Below are 10,708 nucleotides of genomic sequence, written 5' to 3'. Positions count from 1 at the left end.
CGCATTGGTGGTCGCTCCTTCCGGGTGCTGGGAGCCAAGCTTTGGAACTCCTTGCCAGTGGGCATCCGTGGTATGGAGAACCTATCTGCCTTTCGGAAAGCCGTCAAAACTTTTATGTTTCCTCCTCTTTAGGGTTGCTTGTCCCAGCTTGGCCTGCCTCTATCAACACTGCACTCTTTGATCTACCAGCGCCGGGACGCCTCTTTGCTGGGGCAGCTGTCGTGCTTACACAAACTGCTAACATAACATAACATAATATAACTTGCATGTTCGCTGTGCTGAACCGTATGGGGGTGCCTAATTTTTTCACCAGCTGGATAAGGTTGCTCTATACAGACCCGGTGGTCTGAGTACGGGTAAATGGCCATGTCTCGGAGGGGTTCCCCATGAGGAGGGGCACTCGCCAGGGGTGTCGGCTTTCGCCCTTGATATTTGCACTCGTATTGGAACCACTTGCGTGTGTGTTGAGACGGAGACATGCTGGATCAGCATTGCGATTTTATCAAAGGCCGTTGGCCGTGTCCATGTACGCGGACGACATGGTCTTGTATATCCGGGAACCGGCGCAGTATCTTTAACAAGTTATTCGGGAATATATTTGTTTTGAATGGTTTTTGGGCCTGGCCATTAACTGGAGTAAATCTATCATCCTTCCCCTCACGCAGTGCACGGTACCCTTCGTATTGAATTATCCCTTGGAATGGGCTTCTGACCCTGTACGGTACCTCGATATCTGGGTACATCAGAACCCGCAAGAAGTCATTAGGGCTAACTACGGTGTGGCGGTGTCTAAGCTCGAAGATCAGGTGGCACGATGGCTACGGCTACCGCTGACGTTTGTAGATAGGGTTGCCTTAATTAAAATGGTGGTGTTGCCAAAATTCTTATATTTATTTCTTAATGTCCCAATACCTTTGACGCGACATTTTTTTACGACATTGCACTCTTTACTGATTACACTCGCCTGGAGGGGCAAGAAATCTCGTATTGGGTGGGAGACTCTGACAAAACCCTATGTATTGGGTGGTTTTTCGATACATGATATGCATTTATATTATCTCTGTGCGCAGGCACAGTTCGCATATTATTGGCAGAACACACACCCATTTACACTGCACGTGGCTGTTGAGGCGGGCGCGGTACACCCCATACCCTTGAAGGCAATGATAGTGAACCCACATACGGTATACGAGAGGGGTGAAGTCGACACGGTGCAGTGCACGGCTAGGGCCTGGGCAGAACTTGGGAGGAGGGCGAGACAAATGCCCTTGTATGTTCCGGCGATGTGCTTGCTACATCATGCAGACCTCAGTGACAGGCGAAGCTGGGGCGCTTAAGGTTTTGCATACTGCAGGTGTGCATGTCATGGGGGATGCCTTTGCAGGCGGGACGTTCATCTCGTTGCCCACCTTTTTACAAGCTGGGGTAAATGAGGCTATGCCAACGTTTATATAGACCAGGCTTCGAGCAGCGTTGCGCAGCTTGTATCCAAGCTTTCCTGAAGAACCGGCTACACTGGGGGCGCTGCAGCTCTTATACACAGAGAACACTACAACGAAATTGATCTCTCGCTTGTACTATGCCTCACAAATGGATGAGGGTGCTGCACAGAATAACTCCAGGGCCAAGTGGGATGAGTGTCTACCCCAGCCACTGACGGATGAAGAATGCGGTCGTATGACTGGGAGCTTTGCAGTTAATGGTAACTTTAAACTTCTTCATTATAAGTTCCTACACCAGATGTACTATACCCCTGCCCAGCTGCATAAGTATGGTTTGAGAGACCCTCACTGTTGCAAGCGATGTGGTGCGGATTATGCTGATTTTGTGCACCTGGCGTGGGTTTGCCCGAGAATCCTTGCATTTTGGGATGAAGTGATGACGGCCTTGACAAATATGACAGGTGTGCAGATTGACCGGGATGTGCGGGTATGTTTGTTGGGTATTGTTTCTAAAGTCCTAGCTGGAGTTCGTAAACTAGTAGTGCTGTCCCTGCAATTAGCTAAACGCAGAGTGGCCATGTGTTGGGAGGATAGACCCGTACCTAAGCTGGCACAATGGCTGCAGGATATGGCTTACTGCCGTGACCAGCTCATTTGCTATTCGGAAGGTTTGCAGAGGGCGTCCCGGCCAAAGGATATATGGGGTCCATACACAGCCTATGTGCTGGCACAATCGGAAGTAGACTAACTGTGTACCGAATAAATATTATGTTTTTGATGTATCTCACTTCGGCTTCGGAGCTGTTTACACACTGATATTGTGTGTACGTGGACAATGGTCTGGTTGATGCGCTTAATGGATTGTCATGGACACTTTGATTCTGACTGTATTCACACATGCACTGCTGCGTATCCTAATGGATGTTCCACTGTTGATGCTGCCTATATTTGATTACTGTAACAGCAACCTAATGTATTCCTATTGTAATGTATGGAGGAGGACTGTGTACACTCGTACCCACTGTATGATGCCTATGTTTGCAAAATGAGAAATAAAACAAAAAAACTAAAAAATTATCAATTGTTTTCAAGAATGAGTTAGGAGAGACGGAAGCCAAAAGGGGTTTGGAGTTTTCGGCTCGGAAGGCGTTGGTACCGACGGTTTCAATTTGGAACTGTGTTGCTTGGTCGGCACAGCGCTAGATGGGATCGATTGCCGGGTCGGTACTGAAGATAAGATCGTTCCCGAAGCCCTCTGTCCAAGAGGTTGATGCCAGAGGTTTTACATTGGAAGCAATTTTTGGTGCCTGGCCCGAGGTGTTCGAAACAGCTTTTCGGATCGGACCATGGCCCGAAGGCAGTGGTGGTCCAGTGACCTCTGATATTGGAAGCAGGGCATTTTTGCGGCCGACTTGGATGGAGGAGCAGGAGCTGGGGTCACAGTACTCATGTGTTGGCCAGATGTGAGTTTGTGCAACTCTATAACGAGCTCTATGTCGGAGCTTTTATCGACAGATAAAGCCTCCTCTTCTTTGGCGCTTGGTTGTTTTTGTGCATGTTCCTCGCAGAAAAGGAAAGGAGTGTCATCCACCCTCTTTCGAAACATTTCTAAAACACTGGCCCTTCGATCCCAAAGCGTCTTTTTGGACTGAAACGACTTACAAATGTCGCAGTCGGCTTCTTTATGGTTAGGCGAAAGGCACAGGTTGCACACAAGGTGTTGATTGGTGTGCAGATATTTTGAATTAGCAACGCGGTTACAATTGAAGTGGTAAGTGCTCCATTGGAAGAGCATCATTGATGGAGGCGGTGACAAGCGGGAAGGTGGGCCGGAGACAGGCGGCGCCCCAAAGGGGGAGGGGGTGGTCAAAGTACAAACCACCTAAATTTGAGTGTAGTGAAGTGGAAAAGCACAATCGAAAACAATACCTTTGGAGACAGTAACGAAACCGAAGAATCGTACCGAACGGAGTCGAAACACTGAGCAGAGGCACCCACACGTCCGAACCAGATGGGGAGAGAAGACAATCTAACAAATGAGTTGATGCTCATGTGCAATATCACCGAGAGGAGGAGTCACACTGCCTTGTGACTCAAAAGACTTCTTTGAAGAAAAACAACTTGAACAACTCTGGACCAAACACTAGATGGCAGGACTATGCAGAGCATGTGTTTCTATAGCCACACATGCCATTGAACATATACTTCGCGGACAGACAAGTGTCTTCTGTTCTTGTAGGACAAAGTTGCTCAAAGTCTGGATATACACTAGACGTTCTGAATGGACCCTGATGCGATGGTAGCACGCAGAAGACACAGTAGCACAGTAAGCACTGGCGTCAACAGAATGACTGTTCTCCACACAAGCGGCAGAGGTTATTCAGGTCAGTTGTTGCACATAGCAGGTGACAGAACTAGCATGACTTGAAACAATGGCTCTGTCTAAACGACACTAGCTGAAGACAAACGCAAACATAGCAAAAACTGTACTAGACTAAAAATGTGACTTAGCCACCATTCTGTACAACTGGTGGGAATTGCTGTCCAGTCATCAAGAAAGTACACAAAAAAGTTGCAGTTTTTTATAATTTTATTTCATTTAAAATCAGTTTCTTTAAATATTTTAATTACAAGTTCTGTATATATCAGATGAACTGAGTGATAGACCCTGCTCCAAATGCTCGGGCCTTGGATATACTGCCGCTCTTCTATTACCTCCGCCAATCCTCCCATCACACCCTCCGCTAGAGACTTTGGTAAATACATGTGCAGGGTCTATGAAATGAGCAGAGGGAGCCCCAGCTCTGGACACAACATTTCTTCAATTCAGGAGAGGGATGCAGTTGAGAGACAGATTCTAGGCTACAGTGTGCGTTCAAGAGGAGTCCCATGGAAAAAGGGGTTACTGCACTCTAGCTATGGAACTATATCCTTAGACAGTTAAGTAAGCAGCACAACTTGTGACAGACCAGCAGTATGCTGATCCTCCTCCTTTAAAGATAGAGCATGTAAAACCAAATTATTGTCTAGAGTTGAAAAGTACGATTAATCCAAGCACAGGGAAAATTGAATGATCCAACACTTAACCTCTGGGAAATGGGGCCAAATTCAGAGGATACCAAGGGACTTGAAGGATGAATGAGTGAGGTATGCAGCAGCAAAGGGAACTACTGCAAGCTACCAGAGACCTGAAAATTACTCTACACAAGTGGCAAGTCCCCAGAGTGATATTTCAAAATGCTGCCTAGATTCTCTGCCTTTTTCTCAGAACTCTTTCCCACCTCCAAAGCCCCTCAATGGCCAAATAACTCCTGAATGGAAGAGTAACACAGTGGCCCACCAGCCAAATAACTCCAGAATCTGAAATATAAACAACAGTATAGAGTGCAGAAGAAAAGATGGGTTAGGGTCTTCAGGCATATTCCTATAAATCCAGCAGCAAGATGCGGGGATCCTCCACCACTGACTTGATCTTGCGCAGGAAGAGAACTGCCTCTCTGCCATCAATCAGGCGGTGATCATAGGTCAGAGCGACATACATCATTGGACGTACTTCCACCTAACAATAACAAAAAGGAAAAGCATGTGAGCAAGAAAAAAAACCTCAAATCACAACACCCATGGTGAGCAAATAAATACAAATTACAGTGATATGTTCACAACAGCACATCTTCCAGAAACAGACATCCTAGAAAAGGTGAAGGAACAGGAAGGAAAAATTACAGATTATCCTAGTTCTCTTTTGTTGGAATCTTCAATTAGGTCAAACCCATGTTTGAGATTCCAGAACACTACATATAATAAATGTTTTTAAATGCAGAAAATGCAGCCAAATAAATGTGCACAATACAGTTTGTTTTTGCTTTTTTATTATACTCAACTTAACCTTAAAGTAGCTCTAATACAAAAAAAGAAAGAATGAGGAAAATGCTCCCAAGAAGGGTAAGAAAACAAGTTACTTACCTGTAACTACGGTTATCCAGTATTGGTATCTTTCATAGATTCACATGCCTGAATCATTCCCCGTCGCCGAGGCGGGAGTCCCACGGTAATTATATATACAAAAGCAGTGCCTTAGAATAATCTGTAGTAGGCTGACAAGACTATAGGCCCCAAAAGGACCAAAACTTAGCAGCCTATCTACCTCATTATATGAAAAGAACTGAAAGTAGTTCCAACCAATCAGTTGTCAGCACCCTCTAGAACCTTCCCAGCAAAGGCAGTTCTCCTCAGATTTTCCCAGCACAAGTGAGAAGTATGTATCCCTAATAAAGAACTGTTCTGCCGGGGAGGAGGGTGGGTGCATGTGAATCTATGAAAGATACCAATACTGGATAACCGTAGTTACAGGTAAGTAACTTGGTTTCTTATCCAGTATTGGGGTATCTTTCATAGATTCACATGCCTGAATCAGAGTAGCAAGCAGTAAACCCATATCTGTCGTTTGCGGAAGGTGTGAGACAAAGCGAAATTCTATATATCCCCCACTCATCCGGAAGGTTATAGAGCACTAGAAATGTAAATATACATAAATGAAGAAAACCTTCTAAAAAAAAAAAAAAAGAATTATATTCAGATAACATTTTTCATATTTAAACAGCATTTGACAAGCAAAATGTTACAGTGTATTAGGCATACTCTTATGTCATGAATAGAATATGAGAGACCTTTAAAAGTCTAACTTTAATGAAGAAGATGCTGCAGCACCGCTTGTCCCACTGCTGTATCATCTTGTCATGCCGATTGCAATCAGTAATGCTTTGTAAAAGTATGGACACTCTTCCATGTCGCAGCTCGGCAAATGTCCGCCAGTGTGACTCCGGCAAATAATGCTGTCGACGCCGACATCATTCTGGTGGAATGTGCTTTTACCTTTCTGGCTAAAGGCTTGTTAGCTTTTTCGTGACAGAATTGTATTACTGAAGATAACCACCTGGCTATCGTTGCTTTCGTCACAGCTTGTCCCAGCGCAACTGGACCATAAGCAATAAATAACTGGTTAGATTTCCTTATGTCTCTAGTTTTCTGAAGATAGAACTTTAGACAACGTTTCACATCCAGAGAGTATAGGGTCTTTTCTGCCGGTGTGCCAGGATCCGGGAAAAAAGTCTTTAACTTAACAGGCTGGTTTAAATGAAATTGAGATGGTACATTAGGAATGAATTTTGGATTTGTTCTCAAGGTGACAATCCTTAGAGAAATGAAGGAAAGGTTCCGAAATGGTGAAAGCTAGTAAAATAGCCACTTTCCAGGTTAAAATGTTTAATTCAGCTCTATGAATAGGTTCGAAGGGCCTCCTCAGTAACTGGGACAAGACAATATTGAGACCCCATTCAGGAGGTGGAAGTCGAATTGGAGGAAAGGCACGAAACAACCCTTTCAGAAATTGCTTTATCAGTGACGAAGAACATAGTGAAGGCTTGTTCGAGCTTCTTCTGACTAGACCCGCCTTGGCTAGTGAAAGCAAGTAAGGTAGGATATCTTCAGGTGGAGTTGAAGAGGATGGATATTATTTGTTTCGCATCAACAACAGAAGCGTTTCCATTTGAAACGGTACGTTCTGATAGTACTCTGAGCACGGGCTTGAGACAGAATTGCTCTACAGTCTGCAGAAATCTTGAGATCTTTAAACTCTAAGAAGTCAGGAGCCAGGCGTGCAAGTGCAGCGATTGTGGATCGGGGTGCAGAATCTGACCTCCTTCCCTTGACAACATGGCAAGTGTCAGCTTGAGACGAATTGGAGGCTGCTGAGATAGCAGGAGCAGTTCCTGGAACCAGGACTGTGCAATGTTCCATCTTCATCGTTTGCAGAATCCTTGGTATTAACTGTATCGGGGGAAAAGCGTATGCATAGATTCCTGACCATCTCATGGACAGGGCATTCCCTCTTGACCCCTGTTGAGGAAATCTGCTGATGTAATAGGCATTTGCTGCTCTGTTGCGTCGCAAACAGATCTAGAGTTGGTGTGCCCCATCTCTGAAAGATTTTGTTCACCTGTTCTTGTTCCTGCTCCCATTCGTGGCAACCTGCGAGGGATCTGCTGAGGTTGTCGGCTAGAGAGTTTCAAACCCCCTTTACATGCTCCGCTCTGAGGGTTATGCCGTGTTGTATAACCCACTCCCACATCTCTTGAGCTTCCTGCGACAGAGACAAGAGATCTCGTTCTCCCTTGCTTGTTGATGTAAAACATGCTGGTGGTATTGTCCGTACGCACCAGCACTGAAGAATTCGCAATTTGCAATTCTCGGAAGGAACGCTTGCAGAGAAAGGAAAGTGGCTCTTAATTCGAGACAGTTAACGTGTTTCTGCGGATATTGATGAGACCATCGGCCTTGATTCTGGAGGTCCTGGAGATGGCCTCCCCATCCTTCCATGGATGCATCCGTGGTCAGAATGAACTCCGGAAGGGTTTGAAGAGACATTCAACCCGGAGACAGATTGCTTTCTTTTGACCACCATTGAAGAGCATGCTTCATTCTGGGTGTCACTTTTTTGCGATTGTCGAAAGACCCTCCTATTTGTTGCCATTGTCGGTGCAACTCCTCTTGCAGTGGCCTCATCCTGAGTCTTGCGAAGGGGACTAGACTGATCGCTGAAGAGCACATCCCTAGAAGAGACACATATGTTCGGACAGAAAGTGACTTTCTTGTTGAGATATGCCTTGCCAATTTTTGAAGTTTGTTCTGCCGTTCCTGAGACAAGAACGCTTTGCACTCTTGGGTGTCCAGTAAAGCTCCCAGAAAGGTTAACACCTGTAGGGGTTGCAATTGCGATTTCTAAGCATTGAGAGTGAGGCCTAGATTGGAGAATAGACGAAGGGCGCTTCTGACCGCTTGTCTTGTGATCTGTTTCAATGGTCCTTTGAGCAGCCAATCGTCGAGATATGGGAAGACCTGCATCCCCTGGGCCCTCAATGTTGCAGAATGGGGCCAAACATTTTGTGAATATTCTTGGTGCCGATTCCAGCCCGAATGGGGGCACCTTGAATTGAAAGTGGACGCCAGCCACTGTGAACCGTAGGTATTTGCGATGTATGGGGTGTATAGGAATATGGAAGTAAGCGTCTTCCAAGTCCAGAGAAGCCATAAAATCTCCTTCGTTGAGACAATTGAGCACATCTACCAATGTCACCATGCGAAAACTCGGTTTCTTCAAGAATTTGTTGAGTTTGCGCAGATCTAGAATCGGGCGGAACTCTCCCGACTTTTTCTTTATAAGGAAGAAGCGAGAGTAGAATCCTCTTCCTTTCTGCGAGATGGAACCTTCTCTATCGCATTCTTCCGAAACATGTTTAAGGCCTCTTTGAACAGTAAGTGAAGACGAGGGGGACCCTTGGGTGAGGTGGTAGGTGGTTTCTTTACGAACTCCAGAGTGTGTCCTCTTTCCACTAGGTCGAGGACCCACTGGTCCGATGTGATGTTCCGCCATTGTTGGTAAAAGGCCAGAGATCTTCGCACCCACAGGGAGGGAAGTATTGTGGACTTGTGTCCGGCATAGCTCATTGACGTTTTTTTGAATCTCGTCCTTGATTATTTGATCTTCGTGTTCCTCCCTGACGAGAGAAATTGCTGGAGGAAGATTGCCTGTATGAAGATAGGTAATACGGTTGCTTATACTGAGACTGGTATTGCCTGTTCTGTTGATTGTGGTAATTTCCTCTGGAAGAAAATCCACGACCTCTTGCTCCTCTAAAAGAACCTTTTTAGGTCTCGCCTCTCAATGCGCATGCGCTTTGAGCAGAGCGAGACTATAGCGACTTAAACAGACTTTACCCAACTGGGCGATTTGGTGCTGTGCCCGTGCGCTTTTAGGTCAATGCGCTTGCTGCTCGTGCACATCATCAAATCGCCATCTGTTCCCTCAGCCGCACTCCTCCCACACCTTTGAAGTGAAGCTTAGCTTCACTTCAAAGGCCCCTGCTGCTTCACACCCTCATCGCCGCTCTCCTCACTCCGCCCCCTCCCCTGTCCGCCGTGTCGCATTTCTCCTCCTCCTCCCCACAGCAATGCCCTCTGTCTTGTTTTCTCACTCGTTCCCAGTCACCCTCCTTTCCCCTGCCTTCCCTCCTTTTCTCTCACCTCTTTCCATCCCTTCCCTGGTTCTATATCCCACCCTTATCTTATCTTATGCGGAATTTATTAAGCGCACGGTCACCCAGGGGTTTCATGGCGCTGAAGAAAACAGATGGTAGATGGTAAGTGAAGGGGCAGATGGAATAGTGCTCTAACCGTACGCTTGTTTGAATAGCCAGGTCTTGAACGCTTTCCTGAACTCTGTCAGCTTGGTGCAGTTACGGATAGATAAGGGCAGTGAGTTCCAGGTTTTTGGAGCGAGGTGTGCGAAGCAGGATCCGCCAAGTCGTTTTTTCTTAAATGACGGCACCGTGAGGAGGGACAAGTGGGCAGAGCGAAGATCGCGGGTCGGTTCATGTTTGTTTATAAGTTGGTTGATGAACCTGGGGCTTTCCCCAATAATCTATGCCCTCTCCCTCCTCCCCTTCCCTGTCTCTTCCCTGACTCCGTTCATAGTCTCTCCCTTTCCATTCGATCTTCCTCGCTCCCTCCTCCCCTTCCACTCCCCCCCCCCCCCCCCCCCCCGCCTGCACCACTCTATTACTTCTCCTCCCACGGCTGTCCTTTCTGCCCGGCTTGCACAAACATCACCCAGAGCACTTCAGTTCAATCCCCAGCCCCACTCCCAGCGCTGCCTTGTTATTAGTTTTGCTTTAGCCATGCTGCACAGTTTCGTGGCTGCTGTACAGTATTGCTAACACCCATTGGCAGAGCCTAAGGACAGCTCTATTGGTTTTGCCAATGCTTGTAATTTCCATGACGAACTTTACATAGCTCCTCTAGTTTAATAATAATAACGCAGAGTTGTAAACGGTATCGTTTCAAATGTATTCAATGCACACTTTTGTGAACAGCTCTCTTCCTCTTGCGTTTTAAAAGCTTGTTTCCCTACCCTATTACTCTTCCCCCACTGTCTCCACCTCGTCTCACACTTCACTCTTCTCACCCGTACCTCGGCCTCCCTGCCTTTGCTTTTTTTCTCACTCGTTCCCAGTCACCCTCTTTTCCCCTGCCTTCCCTCCTTTTCTCTCACCTCTTTCCATCCCTTCCCTAGTTCTATATCCCACTCTCCCCCCTATAATCTATGCCCTCTCCCTCCTCCCCTTCCCTCTGTCTCTTCCCTGACTCCGTTCATAGTCTCTCGCTTTCCATTCGATCTTCCTCGCTCCCTCCTCCCCTTCCACTCTTCGACC

At 46.5% G+C, this 10,708-nt stretch overlaps 1 protein-coding gene across 1 annotated transcript in view; it reads right to left on the bottom strand.

Moving 5' to 3' along the window:
• Positions 1-4,014: 4,014 nt before the first annotated feature.
• Positions 4,015-10,708, bottom strand: part of DLST (dihydrolipoamide S-succinyltransferase) — a 162,335-nt gene continuing 155,641 nt past the window's right edge. The window contains exon 15 of the mRNA XM_078659902.1: positions 4,015-5,001. Coding sequence (XP_078516028.1) covers positions 4,867-5,001 — 135 coding nt within the window. The 3' untranslated portion in view covers positions 4,015-4,866. The remainder of the gene's footprint in view (positions 5,002-10,708) is intronic.

Source organism: Lissotriton helveticus, chromosome 9, assembly GCF_964261635.1.
Source record: "Lissotriton helveticus chromosome 9, aLisHel1.1, whole genome shotgun sequence".
NCBI classification, from domain to species: domain Eukaryota; kingdom Metazoa; phylum Chordata; class Amphibia; order Caudata; family Salamandridae; genus Lissotriton; species Lissotriton helveticus.
Note: the sequence above shows the minus strand (reverse complement) of the source record. Positions and strands in the feature narration are given on the sequence as shown.